At 35.9% G+C, this 22915-nt stretch overlaps 1 protein-coding gene across 1 annotated transcript; it reads left to right on the top strand.

The window, feature by feature from the left end:
* The first annotated feature begins 4934 nt into the window (after positions 1-4934).
* tgfbi (transforming growth factor, beta-induced) lies at positions 4935-21448 on the top strand. The gene is made up of 17 exons (XM_051128216.1): positions 4935-5106; positions 5316-5414; positions 9919-9983; positions 10427-10584; positions 10731-10895; positions 12260-12406; positions 12494-12635; positions 13075-13287; positions 14551-14688; positions 14777-14922; positions 15384-15520; positions 17166-17296; positions 17453-17577; positions 20047-20149; positions 20247-20308; positions 20422-20446; positions 20595-21448. The coding sequence occupies exons 1-17, from the start codon at positions 4991-4993 to the stop codon at positions 20654-20656; spliced, it is 2034 nt and encodes a 677-aa protein (XP_050984173.1). The 5' UTR covers positions 4935-4990; the 3' UTR covers positions 20657-21448.
* The last annotated feature ends 1467 nt before the right edge of the window (positions 21449-22915 follow it).

Here is a 22915-nt window from a genome sequence, read left to right as displayed (position 1 = left end):
TCCCCGAATCCTCAGACCCGCCATGGGCCCCTGAGCTCCCTGATCCGCCCTGGAGGCCGTCTCCACATCCGGTGCCTCCTGTGTCCCTGCCTACCGGCCTCCAGAGCACCCACCCCCCCCACCCCAGTGTGTGTTACGGCGCGAGTCGCGCCTTGTAGGAGGGGGGGGTAATGTCAGGGTTATGTTCTGTTTTGTCTCGTTTTTCCCTAGTGTTTTTCCCTTGTGTTTCTAGTGTTTGGTTTAGTCTTTGTCTCCCCCTTGGTTTGTTTAGTTTTGGTTTAGTCCAGGTTTCCCCCTTAGGTTTGTTCTTTTGGTTCAGTCTTGCCCTTATTTGTACTTCCCCTCGTTTCCTCGTTTGTGACCACTCCCCTGTTTCTGTGTATTTAAGTTTGGTGGTGCCCCTGGTCTTTGTCGGGGATTGTATTGTTTCACAGAGTGTTTCGTTGTGGTTGCTGGTCTCTGCTGTTCTCCCTCGGTTCCTGTTCTTTTTGGATTGTTTAATAAACTTGCAATTATTGGATTCCGCTCTCCTCCTGTTCATTCTCGCACACGACGACATACCCGTGACACTGAAGTTAATGTTTATTAATATATAATGTATCCGACGCCAAATCCACGACATTGCAGACAGGTACACTGTAAAAAAACAATTTGTCAAGTCAACTTAAAATAATTAGTTACCCGGCTGCCTTAATTTTAAGTTCAGTCAACTCAAAAAAAGTTTATTCAACTTGAAATGTTAAATTATATTAAGTGACAACTTAGATATGTGAGTTGAATCAACTTAAAATTTTAAGGCAGCAGGGTAACAAATAATTTAAGCTGACCCAACAAATTGTGTTTTTACAGTGTATGATCTAACCTTACATAAATATGAAATGTATTTATTTGACACCAAAGCCATGACACATATTTAAGTTATTTTATATGAAAAAAAAATGTTTTTATTTGACAAAAATTGCTTGCGATTGCTGACTGGTATCAGAACTTAATGTTTATTAATATATAATGTATCTGACGCCAAATCCAGGAGATCGCAGACAAGTATAATTTAACCGTACAAAAATATTAAGTGTATTTATTTGACACCAAAGCCCTGACACATATTTAAGTTATTTTATATGAAAAAAAATGTTTTTATTTGACAAAATCTGCTTGCGATTGCTGACTGGTATCTGAAGTTAATGTTTATTAATATATAATGTATCCGACGCCAAATCCACGACATTGCAGACAGGTACACTGTAAAAAACAATTTGTCAAGTCAACTTAAAATAATTAGTTACCCGGCTGCCTTAAAATTTTAAGTTCAGTCAACTCAAAAAAAGTTTATTCAGCTTGAAATGTTAAATTATATTAAGTGACAACTTAGATATGTGAGTTGAATCAACTTAAAATTTTAAGGCAGCAGGGTAACAAATAATTTAAGCTGACCCAACAAATTGTGTTTTTTATTTTTTACAGTGTATGATCTAACCTTACATAAATATGAAATGTATTTATTTGACACCAAAGCCATGACACATATTTAAGTTATTTTATATGAAAAAAAAATGTTTTTATTTGACAAAAATTGCTTGCGATTGCTGACTGGTATCAGAACTTAATGTTTATTAATATATAATGTATCTGACGCCAAATCCAGGAGATCGCAGACAAGTATAATTTAACCGTACAAAAATATTAAGTGTATTTATTTGACACCAAAGCCCTGACACATATTTAAGTTATTTTATATGAAAAAAAATGTTTTTATTTGACAAAATCTGCTTGCGATTGCTGACTGGTATCTGAAGTTAATGTTTATTAATATATAATGTATCCGACGCCAAATCCACGACATTGCAGACAGGTACACTGTAAAAAACAATTTGTCAAGTCAACTTAAAATAATTAGTTATCCGGCTGCCTTAAAATTTTAAGTTCAGTCAACTCAAAAAAAGTTTATTCAGCTTGAAATGTTAAATTATATTAAGTGACAACTTAGATATGTGAGTTGAATCAACTTAAAATTTTAAGGCAGCAGGGTAACAAATAATTTAAGCTGACCCAACAAATTGTGTTTTTTATTTTTTACAGTGTATGATCTAACCTTACATAAATATGAAATGTATTTATTTGACACCAAAGCCATGACACATATTTAAGTTATTTTATATGAAAAAAAAATGTTTTTATTTGACAAAAATTGCTTGCGATTGCTGACTGGTATCAGAACTTAATGTTTATTAATATATAATGTATCTGACGCCAAATCCAGGAGATCGCAGACAAGTATAATTTAACCCTATAAATATATTAAGTGTATTTATTTGACACCAAAGCCCTGACACTTTTTTCAATTTTTTTTATATGAATAGAAAACGTTTTTATTTGACAAAAACTGCTTGCGATTGCTGACTGGTATCTGAAGTTAATGTTTATTAATATATAATGTATCCGACGCCAAATCCACGACATTGCAGACAGGTACACTGTAAAAAACAATTTGTCAAGTCAACTTAAAATAATTAGTTACCCGGCTGCCTTAAAATTTTAAGTTCAGTCAACTCAAAAAAAGTTTATTCAGCTTGAAATGTTAAATTATATTAAGTGACAACTTAGATATGTGAGTTGAATCAACTTAAAATTTTAAGGCAGCAGGGTAACAAATAATTTAAGCTGACCCAACAAATTGTGTTTTTTATTTTTTACAGTGTATGATCTAACCTTACATAAATATGAAATGTATTTATTTGACACCAAAGCCATGACACATATTTAAGTTATTTTATATGAAAAAAAAAATGTTTTTATTTGACAAAAATTGCTTGCGATTGCTGACTGGTATCAGAACTTAATGTTTATTAATATATAATGTATCTGACGCCAAATCCAGGAGATCGCAGACAAGTATAATTTAACCCTATAAATATATTAAGTGTATTTATTTGACACCAAAGCCCTGACACATTTTTCAAGTTATTTTATATGAACAGAAACTGTTTTTATTTGACAAAATCTGCTTGCGATTGCTGACTGGTATCTGAAGTTAATGTTTATTAATATAAAATATATCTGACGCAAAATCCACGAGATCGCAGACAAGTATGTAACCGTACAAAAATATACAAAATGCTTGAAAGACAAATGATTCGCGATATGCGCTTTGAGTCCCCATCCAAATCAAATGATTCGCGAACCCTCTCGAAAGTCAAATGATTCGCGAACTCGCTCGAAAGTCAAATGATTCGCGATATGCGCTCCGAGTCCCGATCTGAAACAAATGATTCGCGAACCCGCTCGAAAGTCCCGATCGAAATCAAATGGTTTGCGATAGCGCTCGGAGTCTTGATCGAAATCAAATGATTCGCGAACCCGCTCTAATGATTCGCGATACGCGCTCCGAGTCCCGATCGAAATCAAGTGATTCGCGATACGTTCTCTGAATCCCGATCTGAAACAAATGATTCGCGAACCCGCTCGAAAGTCAAATGATTCGTGAAATGCGCTCCGAGTCCCAGTTTGAATCAAATAAATTGCGATACGCGCTCCGAGTGCCGATCGAAATTAAATGATTCGCGAACCCGCTCGAAAGTCAAATGATTCGTGATATGCCCTCCGAGTCCCAATTTGAATCAAATAAATCGCGATACGCGCTCCGAGTGCCGATCGCAATCAAATGAGTCGCGATAGGCGCTACGAGTCCCGATCGAAATCAAATAATTCGCGATACGAGCGATAGGAGTCCCGATCTAAAAAAAGAAATGATTCGCGAACCAGCTCGAAAGTCCCGATTTAAATCATATGATTCGCGATACGCGCTCCGAGTCCCGATCGAAATCAAATGATTCGCTCTAAAGTTTTGATTCAGAATGAAATTACGGAGCACGCATTTTGAATCATTTGATTCAGATGGGAATTCACTGCGGGTTTGCAAATCAGCGTGTATGCAAATCATTTAATCAAACAACTAAATGTCTGTTGTCCACTGTTAAGTTCCCACAAACGCCAAACTTAAACCTACACCCTTGCTCCTAGTACAACCAAAATACAGTAAATTATAAAGGTAACATAAAACAACCCAATAAGTATTTTTCTAAATGCGCTGCTGGATAAACACAGGACAGGACACTGCTGGTTTGTTTATTTTACCTAGCAGGGGTTACGTTTAACCCATATGGCAGCTCATCTTCACTGAATGTTGATTAGCTAATTTAACCTCATGGTTATTTATTTTCACTTAAAGAAAAATGTGTAAATCGTGACCATAAATTCACAGTGAGCTAGAGCAGGCTATTGAGAGGCTATGAGATTTTCTTTTATTTGATTGCAGTTTGTTTTTTGCAGTCACGACAAATTCATTAAAATCATTCAAATAAAAAAAGAAATGATAACATTCAAATGAATAGACTAGTGCAGGTCATTAACATTTTTTTTTTCAATATTACGACCATATTTACATTTCTATACATTTTCATGAATTTTTAATAATAGGCTACTGTACTTTTACAATATCAAGCTATTTAGGCTATAGCCTTCATTTTGTTTTCATTTTACACTCAGGCAACTTTATGCACTGTTACACATTGCAACAAATCAAATAAACAGTGTTCTTTAAATGCTCCAACCATGCACCAAATGCTCAATGCATGCAAGACTAAAGAAGAAAAGTCAAACTTGTCACTGATGTTGGAAAAATATTATGCATTTTGTTTGTGTACATGGTTTTAAATCACATTTAGTGCACACAATAGCGTGTGTGGGCTTATCACGTTTACAGATTAATAGCGTATTACAAATAAAAACTTTAACAGCGAGTTGGTCTGTTGAGTGCTATAAACCAGTCACGTGCATTAGAGCTTTACCACGGTAGAAGATGTTAATTTGTGAGTGAAAGTGTCGTGTTTCTGGTCGTCTCAAGCCCCTCCCTGAGCACCGGGGTCTCGGTATTTAAGCCGGACTCTGCCGCTCGCCGCGCCGGTCTGGAGTGCGCTTGCAGGAACTCGAGATGAAGCGCTTAACTTTGTTTGCTCTGGCTATCACCTTAATCGCGACAGTTTTCGCCGCGAAAACCCCGTATCAAGCGGTTCTTCAGCACAGCAGGATAAGAGGAAGAACTCATGGGTAAGAGCTGCTGCAGTGAGTCTTTCTACACTTGAGTCTTTCATTGATTATTATAAAGACAGACAGCTATTGTGTGCACTAAATGTGATTTAAAACCATGTACACAAACAAAATGCTTCATATTTTTCTTCTTTAGTCTTGCATGCATTGAGCATTTGGTGCATGGTTGGAGCATTTAAAGAAAACTGTGTTTATTTGATTTGTTGCAGCCCCAATGTTTGTGCTATGCAGAAGATTCAAGGAACGGACAAGAAGTACTTCACCAACTGCAAGCAATGGTATCACCGCAAAATATGTGGCAAACCAACGTAAGTTACCACATCTATCTATCTTTCTGTTCTGAATTTAATAAACATTTCTACTTAGATAAAACACCATTGTCTTTTCTCAGGACATAACTAGACGTAAAATATTAGACTGTTGTCATACCAGAGTCTTTTTCCCACATTTATGGAACTATATTAAAGTTTATTACACACTTTTTCATCTCAACTACCTGAATGTGCATAGATATATGTTAAATTAAAATATAAAATGTCTTTCTAACTCAAAGGAATGTAAAATGCATCTATGTGGTTTGAAGAGCTGGAAAGGTTGTCGTAAATTATGATTATTATTACCCTGTGCAGAGGATTCATCACATATATTTAAGGGTTAGACATATTTGGTGAAGCATTGTAGATGAGATGTATCCAGCATCGCATATAACGGAACAATGAACAGGGTATTTGAGTTCAAGTTGACAGTAGATATAGAAGAACGTTGTGTAGTAATAGTTACCATATGTCTTTTGGTAATTGGCTTCAGTCTTCGTGGGGTTAAATTGCCTAACAGTGCATTAATGCGAGGCTGACAAATCAATGCCGTTCTGTCTGAAAGCTCTTCAGTGTGCTAAGACCTGAATCACAATTACAGACAAATATATTAGAGTTCAGGAGGAACCGCATGTTTAGAGTCTACAAAGTAGAAATTAGACTTTGAAGATTTAATGGGAGGGTGTACATGAAGCTGGTGTTTTGGCAAAGTACATCCCATCGTGGATGCTTATTAAGCATGTTGGAATCTGGAATGGAGTCTGGAATGTTTATTTGCGTCTAGATTCGGAGACATTATGTAACAGATTAATGTTGCTTACGTAAGGTACACCAACAAGTTCTGGGGGTTGTTTAGAGTGCATAAGTTTTTGCATGTCCCAGTGTATTCTGCCCAAATAATGCATAATTACATCGCCGTTCAAGAGATTTTTAATATAAACTATAAACAGTAAAATGTGAAATATTATTACAATTTAATATAGCCATACACTAATTGAATATATTTTAAAATGTAATTTATTTCTGCAATGCAAAGCTGAATTTTCAGCATCATTACTTCAGTCTTAAGTGTCACATGATCCTTCAGAAGTCATTCTAATATGCTGATTTGCTGCTCAAGAAACATTTTAATGTACAAAACAATTGTGCAGCATTGTGTTTTTATGGAAATTGTGAAAATGTCTATTTTTTATTTAGTAAAATTGTCTATACTCCTGTTTTTGATCAATTTAATGCATGCTTACTGGATAAAAGTATTAATTTCTTCCAAAATAGGTCTTACCGACCACATTTTTTAATATTTTCCCCATTTTGTCTTTTAATTAATTGATTTATGGACCACAAAACCAATCATAAGGGTCAATTTTTTGAAATTGAGATTTATACATCACCTGAAAGCTGATGTATACATAAGCTTTCCATTGATGTATGGTTTTACATCAGTGGAGCAATATTTGGCTGAGATACAATTGTTTGAAAATCTGAGGGTGCAAAAAAATCTAAATCTCCTGTAAAGTTGTCCAAATGAAGTAGCAATGCATATTACTAATCAAAAAGTAAATTTTGATGTATTTATGCTCAGAAATTTACAAAACATCTTCATGGCATCCTAATGATTTTTGGCATAAAGAAAAAATCGACAATGTACTTTTGGCTATTCCTACAAATATACCCATGCTACTTAAGACTGGTTTTGTGGTCCAGGGTCACATTTAGCCTGTTATTAGTCATGCATTTCGTTATTTTTTTCTTTCAAATGCTGTCTGTTTGGCAGCTCTGCTTAAGAACAAGATTTAAGATCGCACAGCGAAATCTTGACACACAGAAGGACTTGTTTTATTCATCTTCCCAAGTTTCAACAGAGTTTCTTTCATAGCCGTTCTCAAGAAAGCAAGAAGGAAGTCAGAGTTGCTGTGGGTGCTTGGATGCTTTTAGGAAATGACTTCAGTTGGGACTCCCGAAAGTCTTACATCCCCAAACACACACAAATCATTGAGACCAGGTCTCAAGGAGTTTTCCATTCATCTGCAGTCTGTGAGAAAAAAATGTTGAGCCTTGCAGTGAAAGGATGTACCTTCCTCAGGAAAGCCCAAGGTTGGCTTGTGTGACACTGAAGTTCACTTGATTTACAGAGTTTCTTTGGGGCTTCGAAGTTTGGGGTTAGAGGAATTTTGTGGGAACAATTGCACTCTTTGTAGGGTTGGTTCATAAAGGTCACTGCTGTGGAACCGGATGTTTCCAGGTCACTTGAGGAGAGACCAATAACTTTTTTTTCACAAATTACTCCCTAGTGCTCTTTCTGCTAGCCACCTGGTTCAGGCACTTTATTTTCACAGAAACACGTTTTGCTGAATATCAGTGATAAAATATCATAACTGTTTTTATGCATTGTCTTCTGTTTTTCTTCCAGTTTAAGAAGCTATCTGGGAAATTATACTGTCACTTCTGATATAAGGAAGTGAGACGTTTTAGAAGATGCAAAATGATTAATCTGCTGACCACCCCTACGCTAAATATAGATTTCAACATAATACAGTTTTCGCAATGCTTCTTGGAGCCTCGTGTCTCACACTTGAAAGTGCACAATATGTAACTAATGCTAGCTGTTTATTTTGTCAGAAATCCATGGCTACCATCTTTGCTTATGTTGGCAAAGGACAAACAGGAGTTGAGTTACCATCTGTTTTGATAATCAGTTCAATCTGCTTTCCTCTTCCGTGTGTTTTACAAGTCAATCCCATGCCTGAATGTCAGAATAGTTGCCTTTGTTTAGATTTGCTTTCTAGTTTTCCACTCTATCACAGTCTAAGATGATGTGGGTTGCTCAAGCTAGTATGCAAACAATTTGTTGAGATTGGTGTATCAACAACCTTTGAAAAATACAGCTCAAATTCCTCTGTCTCTAAATGCAAACACCATGGAATATATCGTTAGTATGATATCCTCAAGTGTTTTCGCCAAAATATCTTATGTCATACAACTATAAGTCATGATATGGGAAGTATTTTTTAAGCAATAGCAAATTCTTATGCTGCATGAATATATACACTGCCAGTCAAAAGTTTTTGACATTTTTAATGTTTTTTAAAGAAGTCTCTTCTGCATTTATTTGATCTAAAATACAGGAAAAAAAACTGTAAAAATGTAAAATATTTTTGCTATTTAAAATAACTGCTTTCTATTTGAATATATTTCAAAACATAATTTATTCCTGTAATTTCAAAACTGAATTTTAGCATCATCACTCCAGTCACATGATCTTTCAGAAATCATTCTAATATTCTGATTTGCTGCTCAAAAAACATTTATTATTGTTTTTATGTTGAAAACAGCTGAGTAGAATTTTTTAAGGTTTCTTTGATTAATAGAAAGTTCAAAAGAACAGCATTTATCGGAACCAGAAATCTTTTGTTACATTTCAATGTTTTTATCATCACTTTTGGTCAATTTAAAGCATCCCTGCTTAAATAAAAGTATTATTTTCTATAATTTCTCCCCCCCCCCTCCCCTCCCCCCTGAAGGATCATCGTACACTGAAGACTGGAGTTATGATGCTGAAAGTTTAGCTTTGACCACAGGAATAAATTACATTTTAAAATATATTCAAATAGAAAGCAGTTATTTTAAAAAGTAAAAATATTTCACAATATTACTGCTTTTGCTGTATTTTGAGTCAAATAAATGCAGGCTTGGTGAGCAGAAAAGACTTCTTAAAAAAAAAAAATTAAACATCTTGCTGTTCTAAAACTTTTGACTGGTAGTGTAGTTAAAATTAGCACAAATATATTTTACATTCAAGTCTGTAGACTAGTAATGGCTCCAAAAGGATTTAGTAGTCATTATTTAGTCTCAATACAAGCAATATATCAATGTACAACCTGAACTTACCCTCATGAAATAATCCAAAGTTTATTTCTTGGAAAAACAAACCTTTTTTAGTAGCGAGTTAATAGTAGTGAACTAGAAAAAAAATATGCGTATAAACATTAAATCCATTAGTAAGAGATCATAACATTTTTCTGAAAAGGAAACATCTAAGGAAAGCTGTATGTCAGTCTTCAGTATCCCAATTATTGCATCTTTGCATTGCAATGGTGGTTTCTAGGAATTTCCCATTGTTTTTATTGGCAGGACTGCTGGTGTTAGAGTTCCCTCTCAGAAGTTTCCCTGGCCCATACGGTACCTCTAGATTCTTCTGCTACCAAAGGAAATTAGATTTTATGACCCTCTAAGACCAACTCGAGCACAGACCTTATTTATTATGGAAATACCTGGCACGAAATAAAAAGAAGAAGTACGGTATAGCTCAAGCCATGCACTTTAAAACGCATTGAGGAGTGCGCTGGTTGTCACAGCCCTTCAGTCCTCGCAATAATAAAGAGAGAAATATAGACCCGATTTCCTGCAGAAGTTCCTCAAGAACTCCCATTTCCGATGGGATCTGTAGAGAATCTTCTATAAAACCTAATAAAGTGATGTTTTTAACATTTCTTTGTAGGGTGGTCACCTATGAGTGCTGTCCTGGCTATGAAAAGGTGATTGGAGAAAAAGGCTGTCCAGCAGGTATGCACAGTAATTATAAATTGTGTGCATGCAAAGAGGTTTGTTACGATTTGTGACCCTGGACCAGTCTAAAGGGTCCATTTTTTTAAACTGAGATTTATACATCATCTGAAAGCTGTTAGGACAGGACAGTATTTGGCCAAGATACAACTATTTGAAAATCTGGAATCTGAGGGTGCAAAAAAATCTAAATATTGAGAAAATCACCTTTAACGTTGTCCAAATGAAGTTCTTAGCAATGCATATTACTAATCAAAAATTAAGCTTTGATATATTTACGGTAGGAAATGTACAAAATATCTTGATAAATTGATCATTTTGATCCATATTGTTGTAATAGCCAGTATTGTTGGCTATTGCTAGAAATGTATCTGTGCTACTTACGACTGGTTTTGTGGTTCAGGGTCACATATTACAATAAAAAATGGATTTATTTTTCAAAGCTCTGCCTCTGGTGAACATCTATAAAACCCTGGGTGTGGTTGGAGCCACTACTACCAAGATGTACTCTGAAAGAGCGAAATTGCAAGAGGAGATCGAAGGTCCCGGCAGCTTTACATTCTTTGCTCCAAGCAACGAGGCTTGGGCTGCACTTCCCACTGTGAGTTCCCACTAACGTTTCTCCATAGATCATGTAGAAGAAATAAAGAGTTTCCCGTCATTTTAGACTTCTCAAGAGTTTGCAAAAATCATTATAACAGCAAAAATATCAAGATAAGCTCAATGACATTTCAAAATGTGCTGTAGGAAATTCTGGATGCCCTTGTGAGCAACGTCAACATTGAGCTTCTCAACGCTCTGCACTACCACATGATCAACAGACGCTTGACTTCGGATGATCTTAAGCATGGCACTTCGTTCTCCTCCATGTATCAGGACTTCGATGTTCACATCCACCATTATTCTAATGGAGTAAGTCCAATTTGGCTGAAGCCGAATCAACAAGAGAAGGAACTCTTGTTTAGAGTTTCTCATGGGAAAAATGTTGTTTACCTTCTCTGTGGTTAGTTAAAAGAGAAGCTCACTTCCAGATAATTTACTCACCCCCATGTGATCGAAGATGTGCATGTCTTTCTATTTTCAGTCGCAAAGAAATGAAGGTTTTTGAGGAACACATTCCTGGATTCTTCTCTATATAGTGGACTTCAGTGGTGGTTAAAGGTCCAAATTGCAGCTTCAGTTATTTTATTTATTTTTATTTTTTTGAAAATGACCGGTTATTTCACTAGATAAGTCCTTATTCCTCGGCTGGGATCATGTAGAGCCCTTTGAAGCTGCATTGAAACTGGAATATGGACCTTCAACCCATTGGTTCTCATTGAAGTCCAAAAAATCCTGGAATGTTTTTTTAAAAAACCTTAAAGGAGACGTTCACTTCCAGAACAAAATTTTACAGATAATTTATTCACCCCCTTGTCATCCAAGATGTTCACATCTTTCTTTCCTCAGTTGTAAAGAAATTATGTTTTTTGAGGAAAACATTTCAGGATTTCCCTCCATATAATGGACTTCTATGGTGCTCGCGAGTTTGATTATCCAAAATGCAGTTTAAATGCAGATTCAACAGGCTCTAAACGATCCCAGCCGAGGAAGAAAGGTCTTATCTAGCGAAATGATTGTTTATTTTCTAAAAAAAAAAATTCAATTTATATACTTTTTAACCTCAAATGCTCATCTTGTCTAGCTCTACATGAACTCTGTGTAATCCGGTTCAAGACAGTTAGGGTATGTCAAAAAACTCCCATCTCATTTTCTCCACCAACTTCAAAATCTCTGTTTTACCTTTTTTTTGTAAAGGGCGTTTGACGTTGTAAACACTGGGTCGGTACTTCTGCACCAATGTAGGAATACACAGAGTTCATGCAGAGCTAGACAAGATGAGCATTTGAGGTTAAAAAGTACATAAATTGTCAATTTGTTTAGAAAATAACTGATCGTTTTGCTAGATAAGACCCTTCTTCCTCAGCTGGGGTCATTTAGAGCCCTTTAAAGCTGCATTTAAACTACATTTTGGAAGTTCAAACTCGCAGGCACCATAGAAGTCCACTATATGGAGAGAAATCCTGAAATGTTTTCCTCAAAAAACATAATTTCTTTACGACCGAAGAAAGAAAGACATGAACATCTTGAATGACAAGGGGGTGAGTAAATTATCAGTAAATTTTTGTTCTGGAACTAATCATTTAATGCTGGTTAAGTGTTGTGTCAACTAGTGTTTATTCCAAATGTTTTGCTCGAGGTTTCGTGTACATTACCAACCATATGTTTTGTCGCAGATTGTGACGGTGAACTGCGCAAGGCTTGTGAAGACAGACCAGCATGCGACCAATGGAATTGTGCATGTTGTTGACAGAGTCATCACCGCCATTACGAATAATATCAACTCTCTGATTGACACCGATGATGACCTGGACACTCTACGGGTAGATCTTATATTGTTAACTTTGCTGGTTCACTAGGCATTTGTAGTACAAATGTTCATTGAATGCCCTCCTTTCCTTTTCATTTAGACTGCAGTTGCTGCCGCTGGCCTCACCACTCTGTTAGAGAACGAGGGTACCTACACCATCTTTGCTCCGACCAATGAAGCCTTTGAGAAAATTCCTCCAGATACACTGACCAGAATTTTGGGAGACCCGGTTGCCCTCAAAGGTACTTTTGCTTTTCTTCAGCATGAAGCAATTTTCATTTTTCTTCAAAAATGTGATGCATTTCTGTCTGAAACTGGATATTCAATGAGAAAAAATGCTGTGTAGGACATTTTATCCATTGGGAATGAAAAGTAGTTTGTACATACCAGAATGGAGCCAGGTGGTTGGAGGAAGCTGTTGAAAAGTAAAATGGATTTGTTCATAATGTCAGCCAAGCAGGAAAATCATTTCAGAATCCAAGCAAGCTATTATACTTTATTAAAAGATTATGAAGACAAGCGTTTTGCTAGTAACAACATCCATAATACGACCAGGAACATGCAGGAAAAACAACCCTCAACAGTTTTTTTGTTGTTGTTTATAGAACAGTTGCCATGGTTTGTCTTTCTCAGGATGTTGATGTTGAGATGTCATCATGTTTTTGTTTCGACCCACTTTAGATCTGCTTAATTACCACATTCTGAAGAACTTGCACTGCTCTGAGTCAATTGTGGCTGGAACTCCTCTGGAGACCCTGCAGGGCACCGTGCTGGAAGTCGGCTGCGATGGCGGAGACATGACCATCAACGGCAAAGCCATCGTCACGCAGAGAGATAAGCTTGGAACCAATGGAGTCATTCACTACGTCAGCGAACTCCTCATCCCCGACTCAGGTTTGATCTTTAGAAGATCTTTTAAGCCAGATTTACTAAACATGGCAAATTAGCATGAGAGTGCATCCCGTAAAAGTACAGACGGGAGAGGAAAGTTCTGCAAGTGATTTACTGACAATGCATGAAATAAAGAACACAAACGCAGCCAGACCATTTCCATAATGACCAACGCAATTTACCAAGAGGAGCACAAATTAGCATCTGGTAAAGACATTCTTTATTTGGTGTTAAATTATGGCACAGCGAATTGACTGCTCAAACCTTTGTAAATTGAGATGCATGATTGAAAATATGCAAAAATAACTCCATGAAAAATGTGATTCCTACATACACTACCAGTCAAATGTTTTTAAAGGAGACTCTTTTGCTCACCAAGCCTGCATTTATTTAAGTACAACAAAAACATAAAAAAAATGTAAAATATTTATACTATTTAAAATAACTGTTTTCTATTTAAATATAATTTAAAATGTAATTTATTTATGTGACTTCAAAGCTGAATTTTTAGCATCATTACTCCAGTCGCATGATCCTTCATAAATCATTCTAATACTCTGATTTGCTGCTCAAAAAAATAGAAATCTTTTGTAATATTATAAAAAATGTCTTTATCACCAGTTTTGATCAAAGCATCCTTGCAAAATAAAATTATTAATTTCTATAATTTCTTTCCCAAAAAAAGAATACTACTGAATCCTGAAAAAAATGTACTCGACTGTTTTAAATATTGATAACAATAATAAAAATGTTTCTTGAACAGCAAATCAGCATATTAGAATGATTTATGAAGGATCATGTGACACTGAAGACTGGAGTAATGATGCTAAAAAATATAGATTTAATCACAGGAATAAATTACATTTAAAATACATTCAAATAAAAAGCAGTTATTTTAAATAGTAAAAATATTTCACAATATTACTGTTTTTGCTGTACTTTGGATCAAATAAATGCAGGCTTGGTGAGCAGAAGAGACTTCTTTAAAAAAAAAAAACATTAAAAATCCTTTTGACTGGTAGTGTATATTTCACTTATCAATTAATTCATGCTGATTTATTTATTTATTATATTTATTTTTAAGGGCGTAAAATCAGATAACTAGATTTTTTATGATGTTCTGATGATTTATGATTATACAAAAAGAGCATAATGATATTCATGTATTAGCAATAGATGCTATTTGCACATTCAAATAAATAAATGTAAGCTTTTGCTAAAAATGGAATTACTTTTAAACTTTTTTAATGCTTTTTTATTTTTTAGCCAAGACCCTCCTGGAGCTTGCAGAGGGATCAGTTGTTACTACAGCCTCCAAACTCTTTAAAGATGCCGGTCTTTCCGATCATCTCAGTGGCTCTGAGGCTGTGACTTTATTAGCGCCGCTGAACGATGCTTTCAAAGGTTGGATCACTCCATTTTCTTTAGCCTACAGCAGCAATTGAGCCTTACGAAACTCTGAAATAACTGTAATTGTGCAATTTGCGTGCAGACAAGAGTTTGGCCGTGACACCCGACATGAAGAAACTGCTGAGAAACCACATTCTCAAGGAGAAGTTTTCCTCTAAGAGCCTTTACCATGGGCAGGAGCTGGAGACCATGGGCGGATTGAAACTTAGAGTGTTTGTGTTCAGAAACGTAAGTCTTGAATTATACATAAGGGAATAATTCAGCACAAACCCAAATCCCAGCGGCTATTTTAAAATGAAACATTGATATCTATCTATACTGAACAGGATCCTATAACAATAGATTAATGCTTATCATTTTCATGACATTAGTGAAGGACATTAATCCCTCTTGACTAGATCTTGCATTATCAAACTCCCCATTTCCCATCCCAATCCATCAAAGACTCATAAGAGCCACGTTTTTATTCCTAGCCATGTTGTAGCTGGCAGCGAGGCTGGTATAGTTCAGTCTGCGCTCTCGCATTTCTGCTCTGTAATGGAATTCGCAGACCACCGGAAACCTCTCCTTTGGATCACCCTAACGTTTTCCACAGCCCACTTCATGCATCATCTGTCTTGTGAGAAAAGAGAGCTTTGAAACAATGTGTTGATCTCTGTAACCAATAACCTTAACCGTTTCACTTGCAGAACCTGTGTATTGAGAACGCCTGCATTGCTGCACATGACAAAAACGGGCGCTTTGCAAATATGTTCATCGTTGACAAGCTCTTGGCACCCCCCATGGGAACTGTCATGGACGTCCTGAAGGCAGATAATCGTTTCAGGTAAGCACAGTGATGATAATCTTCACAGTGACGTCTTAAGGAGATTTTCTCACTCTAATGTCATTCCAAACCAGTATGACTTTCTATTGTATATTCAGTAGGTCACAAGAATATCTTAAAGTTGAATGTGAAAGACATTTGGTCAGAAGAGAGATGCAAACAAATGGCATTTGGTGTCAAAAGGCACCGGCACACCAAAGCTATTGAGTGGTATAGTCTACTTTTATGATGTTTTACGTGTTTTTTGAAGCTTGACAGCCCAAACGCCATTTGTTTTTTATTATATGGAAACCTTGTTTGTCCTGAACAGTTAAACTGCCCACTGTTCTTCAGAAAAATCCTTCAGATCCTACAAATTCTTTGGTTTTTTAGCATTTTTGTGTATTTGAACATTTTCCAACAATGACTATCATTTTGAAATCCATCGTTTCACACTGAGGACAACTGAGGGACTCATATGCAACTATTACAGAAGGTTCAAATGCTCACTGATGCTCCAGAAGGAAAAATGATGCATTAAGAGCCAGGGGGTGAAAACCTTTTAAATTTGAAGATCAGGGAAAATTTTACTTATTTTGTCTTCTAGGAAACATATAAGTATCTTCTGTAGCTTCTGAAGGGAAGTACTACATGAAAAAATATTATATTTAGGCAAAATAAGAAAAATGTACACATCTTCATTCTGTTCAAAAGTTTTCACCCCCCGGCTCTTAATGCATCGTTTTTCCTTCTGGAGCATCAGTGAGTATTTGAACCTTCTGCAATAGTTGCATATGAGTCCCTCAGTTGTCCTCAGTGTGAAAAGATGGATCTCAAAACCATACAGTTATTGTTGAAAAGGGTTCAAATACACAAAAATGCTCAAAAACCAAAGAATTTGTGGGATTTTTCTGAGGAACAGCAGGAAGTTTAACTGTTCAGGACAAACAAGGGACTCATGAACAACTATTACTAAACAAAAAAGAATTTTTGAACAGGGTCATTTTTATAAATTCAACTATTATTTTCTCTTGTGGACTATATGTAGGCATCTTTTATGTCAAATATCTTATTCAGGTCAGTACTAAATAAAAAACAACATACATTTTGTATGCTCCCTCTTATTTTGGTAAAATAATTAACATTTTGTAGATTCCACAAGGTGTATGTAAACTTTTGACCTAAACTGAAAATTGGTTTCAGTTTAAGTTAAAAAATAACCTTGGTTTGGAATGACATGAGTTTGACTAAATGATGACTGATTTTTAATATTTACTTTAAATAACGTGTTTATGACTATTTAAGGCACTCTAGAGGTATTTAAGTGTACAAAAAGATTTAACCTCACATCAGTGGTGATTTAACCAAAATGCCCTATAAAAACCTAGAAGAAAAAATTTTCCAACATAAAGGGTGTAATTGTTTTCACAGTCTTATTGAAAGGAAATTTGCAGCTGCACGTTTCTCACCCACATACTAAAAACTCAGTGTCAGCCTCTCAAAATGTTTTTCGTAATGCTCATGTACTTGCATGTTCAAACTCGAGCCTGTAATTACTTGAGATTTCTGATGACCCTGGTGTAATTTGAGCTGTCAGTTTAACTGTCTTCTGTCGCCTAAAGATACGCTTCTAATAACGTGCATTAATGAACTCTCATCTGTACAGCACTTTGGTTGGCGCCATTCAGAAAGCAGGCCTGACCGAGCTCCTGAACAAAAAAGGGACCTACACGTTCTTCGCCCCCACCAACGCTGCTTTCAGCGCAATACCCCCTGCTGACCTCAACAGACTCATGAGTAATGTCTCCTGTTTCACCATATGTGTTAGAAAAGCAGATGTTCACACACTAACTAGTCAGATTTGTTTCTGTGGGAATTCTGTAATCACTATAAGCGTATGTAGATGTGCAGAATATACCTTCATCTGTTGTTTCCTTGCTATTTTGTACATAGGAGACCCCAGGGAGCTGGCAAATGTTCTTAAATACCACATTGGTGAAGAGTTCCTGGTCAGCGGAGCTGTGACCTCACATACCAGAATGAAGCCCCTGTTAGGAGATAAACTGGAGTTAGGCACTGTCAGTACTTAACAATCAATTTGATCTTATTATTGAATCAAAAAATGCTTTTTGGATTCTGTATCTTTAATAGAGGTGCAATCTAGGCTAACGTGTTAGTACACCACCGTTCAAAAGTCTGGGGTTGGTACGTTTTTGAAAAAAGTCTGCATTTATTTGATCTAAAATAGAGTAAAATCAGAAATACTGTGAAATATTTTACTTTGTAAAATAACTAGTTTTAAAATTTAGATTTTAATTTATTTCAGAATTTTCAGTTTTAGAATGTGTTAGATATAGATCAAGCGGCAACCTCCCGATCTCCCTCTTGAATCCAACACGGAAGTGACTAAAACTGCAATTCATCGACTGGCCGCTAGAGACGGGCTCCAAAAGGGAGTCAATCCCATAGACTTCCCATGTTAAAATGCCCAACTTTACAGCAGAAGAAAATATGTTTACAGCCTGGTACAAAAAGTGGTTTTAATCTATATAGCTAACTTTCATGTGAGGGGGGTGAATTTTTTTAGAACTCATCCGTTTAATTAATATTAAGCCTTAAAGTTCTGCATAATTCAGGGCGTGGCCATTTGAGTGACAGGTGGATTGCCGCTGCTGTCACCACCGTCGCACTAGGCGGGCGTGGTTTCAGCAACCAGCTCCACCCACGTCCCACCGCTTTGCCCATTTTCGATTATCCGGGAGTGACGTGCAGTGACGTGTTTCTAAGATGCTGACGGCCGACCCCCCCTTGCTCTTAAAATGCTCTTCAGAAACCTACGGGTGACGTCACAGACACTACGTCCATATTTTTTACAGTCTATGATATAGATACATATAGATTTGTGTGAAACGTCTTCAACGTTTTTTTTTTATTATTTTAGTTAATGTCATAAAACTAGCGAGCTAAGCCAGTAGCAGTACTGACAGTGTCATGTAAACATGGTTGAAGAAACAATGAGCGAAGCAACAGACAAACTGATTCAATTTGAGTGAGTCATTTATGCTGGAACTGATTGATTCAAATTCACTCGTGATCTCGATAGCAAAAATGAGTTCAAAAGAACTATTCATTTTCAAATTTCAAAACTGCTTGTAGGGACTTTTGGTCTCGTGAATGATTCGATTTAGATCGGGATTGAGATGCTCGGATGACCCCAATCTGAGTAGTGGTTTGCGAATCATTATTCAGATTGGACCTTCGGAATGCATATTGCGAATCATTTGATTCAGATTGGAACTTCAAAGCGGGTTCGCAAATCATTTCAGATCTGAACTTCGGAGCACATATCGCAAATCATGGTTTTGATCTGAACATTTATTTTTCATTTTCAGTGTTGAAAACAGCTGTGTTACTTCATATTTATGTTTTTCAGGATTCTTTGATAAATAGAAAGTTCAAAAGATCAGCATATGTTTAAAATAAAAAACAATTAGTAACATAAATGTTATACATTTAATCACTGTCACTATTAATATTAATAGATATTAATAAGTCTTACTGACCCCAAACTTTTAAATGGTAATGTATATTTATATGCTCAGTTCACCCTAAAAATGAAATGTCTATCTCTATTTATTCACTCTCGTGTCATTTAAAATATAGATGCTGTTATTTAGCAGAACTCCTAAAGGTGACCTATTACACCCCTTTTTACAAGATGTAAGACATTAGATGTCTCTAATGGCCGCAGAGTATGTATGTGAAGTTTTCGTTCAAAATACCTGACAGATTATTTTTATAGCTTGTTGAAATCGCCACTTTTAGGGTATGAGCCAGAACACGCTGTTTTTGTGTTTGTCCCTTTAAATACAAATGAGCTGTTGCTTCCGGCCCTCTTTTCAGAAAAGGGCGGAGCTTCAAGAGCTGACAAAAACCAAACAGGACAATCTCATGCACTGAAAATGTCAGAAACTCTCAGTAGCAGTGTTCAGCCTTATATGTTCAAACCGGAATCAGTTTAAAAGTCAGTCATCTGATTGTACTGTGCAATAAATGCGCGTTTATGAATTACACAGACGGGGAGCATGGCACTTTATAAGTCCCACTTATGATTATGAGCTCCACAAATACAAGCAGTCAACTTCACATTGTTGACCACATTCATATTTACGATCATTCTGGTAGCATGGCAGCATCAGTGAAAACAAGCAGAGACAATGCTATCTTAAAATTGGGATTATAAAAAAATGAGTGGGTGGATTTTTACTATTATAGGCTGGTTGTTTTCACACACTGTGGCCATACAACTGTGTTTAAACACTTTACATAAGTGATTATTGCATTATAGGTCCCCTTTAACTGTTGTTCTGTTGAAAAGGTAATTTAAAGATTTTTCAAAATTCATCTTTTGCATTCCATAGAAAAAATAACACAAGCTTTAAATGACGCGAGTGTGAATAAATTATGTCTGAATATTCACTTATGGGTAAAATCTTTCTTTAATCTGATTTCAAATGATAATTCTTCTCTTTTTTTATTCCGTTCAGCGTAACGCCACTGTATACGTGAACAGAGTGCCTGTTGTCGAAACTGATCTGATGGCTACCAATGGAGTTGTACATGCAGTTGATGTAACCGTAAAGCCACTGCGTAAGCTATAAACCAGTTTTTATTCATTAAACATTTTGATAAAAGCAAAATCATATTTCAGAGCTTCATAACAGTGCACCGTGCCATTCTGTTTTAGCTCCTAAAATTGTGAGTGACCAGGCTGAAGGCTCAACAATCAGACGCGCCTCTGCTATGAGGGTTAGTATGTCATACACTATTGTTTACCAGTAGATCAGGGCTTATAATGAATTGCCTGCTAACTTTTTAAAATAAATGAAATATATTTTCTTCTCAATTTTTTTTTATCCCAGGCTGGGTCTCAAGTAATGAAAAATGGTATGTATGCATTGTTTACAATTGCAATTTGTTTTGTTACGTAAATGCAATTAATAAAGAGTCTCAGATATATTTCATAATTTGTATGCGACTGTCTAAAAAACTGAAAAAAAGAAAGAATCCTAATATATTTCTTGCTATGTTACAGATGATCTCTTCCAGAAGGTTCTGAGAAGCCATAGCAGCAGAACAATGTCTCGTGTCCAGTAAACTTCTCTACAAAGTAAAACTGTAGTTCATTTAAACCTCCACCACTTCAAAGGATGGAAACACACAGATCAATGTCTTGTATTGCGCAGTGGAGAGATGATTAAAGGCTAAGAAAATCCAGGCGACAAAGTACATAATGCTGAAATTGGAAAACAGTTCAGCATTGTGAGATTGTGACTTTTTTTTCATGTGCCAAAGACCTTTGGATGAAGAGCAATGATTTCTAAATATCACAAATCGATGACAGAAATTTGTTATGGCACTTCATATGTTTTGGATATTCATTCAACTTCTGTTTTGGAATTTCAGTCTGAAATTATTTGAATCAGATGATGGTTCACGACTTTTTGTTAACATTTTGTACTTCTTTTTATTGTTTTTGTAATGATTTGGTTGTTGTATTTGATATACCTGTAGCATGTTTGCATGGTTTAAGCTGGAACAAATGCTATTTGGGCACATAAGAGAAAAAACACAGACTAAATTTATGTCTTCATTTCCCATGGTCTATAATGTAATCTATAATGCAGATTATTTGTTATATTATACCAAAGATGTTTTGTCAAAAACCAAAGATCACTGTCTGCATATTTTGTAATAAAATGGCCATTTTGTAGCCACAGAGTTATAGTTTACGTATAACTAGCCAGTGCCCTTGAATGTAGTTTGCTCTGTCTGTTACAAGCCAATTTGTCAGTTCACTGAGCTGAATTCACAATGTGGTGGATTGTCATAATGTGGTGATTAATGTGTGGCAATTAAAAGTCTCACTCAGATGATAATTTAAAAGTCTGCTTGTTCCCATTATTCATGACTAAATAATTTCCTGTTTCTTGCTTTAATTCCATCTGGAGTCACTAACTTTATCCCTTAACACACATCTTTGTTCAAATTAAATATGTAAAAAAAAAAAATTGCATTTAAAAAAACAAACAAAAAAGCCAAGTATAGGCCTAATTATACATGCAGTGTTCTATACACACACATATAAACAAATAAAAAAAAAAAAAAAAAAAAAAGGATTATGGTTATGGGATCCAAATATCCAAACAGGATGATGATTAGGACCTAAGTAGGATCATTCATACACACAGCAGAAAAAAATAGTAATAATAATAATTAGGTTAAAAAAAGATAAACGTGGTCATTTTCATGGCAAGAACAAGTTGAAATCTATTTTTTTAAAATAGGTATACAAATTAATAAACATATTAAAAGTGCGATTAAAGACAGGTAAATGAAATTTGCTTCTACCATTTGCTCTTTTTACATTGACTATCACTACTACATAGACTAATACAATCAGATACAACAAATATTTACAGACAAATTTAACATTCACTTCAATGGTATAACGTGACAGGATGGTGTTTTTCATATTGAACCGTCACCAACTGAATTGCAATGGTCAAATTATTTAAAACATAGTTAATTAAGCCACAAACTCGATTATAAAGTACAATGTTTCCACTTGTATTTTGAGGTGCAGCTCATCATGCTAATGGAGTGTTTTCACTAGCTCACCTGAAAAACTTTGAAGAGCCATTCATTTTCGAATTTCGACATCGCTTGTAATGATTTTAAAAAGCATGTAGTAATGGATCTTTCAGTAGTTTAAGAGTAGTTTAAGTCTTTGGATGATTTTGGCTCACATTTAACAAAAACCCACCAATTCACTATCTCAGCAAATTAGAATATGGTGACATGCCAATCAGCTAATCAACTCAAAACACCTGCAAAGGTTTCCTGAGACTTCAAAATGGTCTCTCAGTTTGGTTCACTAGGCTACACAATCATGGGAAAGACTGCTGATCTGACAGTTGTCCAGAAGACAACCATTTACACCCTTCACAAGAAGGGTAAGCCACAAACATTCATTGCCAAAGAAGCTGGCTGTTCACAGAGTGCTGTATCCAAGAATGTTAACAGAAAGTTGAGTGGAAGGAAAAAATGTGGAAGCCAACCGAGAGAACCACAGCCTTGAGAGGTATGTCAAGCAAAATCGATTCAAGAATCTGGGTGAACTTCACAAGAAATGGACTGAAGCTGGGGTCGAGGCATCAAGAGCCACCACACACAGACGTGTCAAAGAATTTGGCTACAGTTGTCGTACTCCTCTTGTTAAGCCACTCCTGAACCACAGGCGACGTCAGAGGGGTCTTACCTGGGCTAAGGAGAAGAAGAAATGGACTGTTGCCCAGTGGTCTCAAGTCCTCTTTTCAGATGAGAGCAAGTTTTGTATTTCATTTGGAAATCAAG

Source organism: Labeo rohita, chromosome 14 (genome assembly GCF_022985175.1).
Source record: "Labeo rohita strain BAU-BD-2019 chromosome 14, IGBB_LRoh.1.0, whole genome shotgun sequence".
In the NCBI taxonomy this organism is placed as follows: domain Eukaryota; kingdom Metazoa; phylum Chordata; class Actinopteri; order Cypriniformes; family Cyprinidae; genus Labeo; species Labeo rohita.
Note: the sequence above shows the minus strand (reverse complement) of the source record. Positions and strands in the feature narration are given on the sequence as shown.

Coding starts and splice junctions, on each gene's coding strand:
- tgfbi (XM_051128216.1), top strand. CDS start 4,991: ATGAAGCGCTTAACTTTGTTTGCTCTGGCTATCACCTTAATCGCGACA. Junction 12,636..13,074: donor AGACCCGGTTGCCCTCAAAG/GTACTTTTGCTT, acceptor GACCCACTTTAG/ATCTGCTTAATTACCACATT. Junction 13,288..14,550: donor ACTCCTCATCCCCGACTCAG/GTTTGATCTTTA, acceptor TTTATTTTTTAG/CCAAGACCCTCCTGGAGCTT.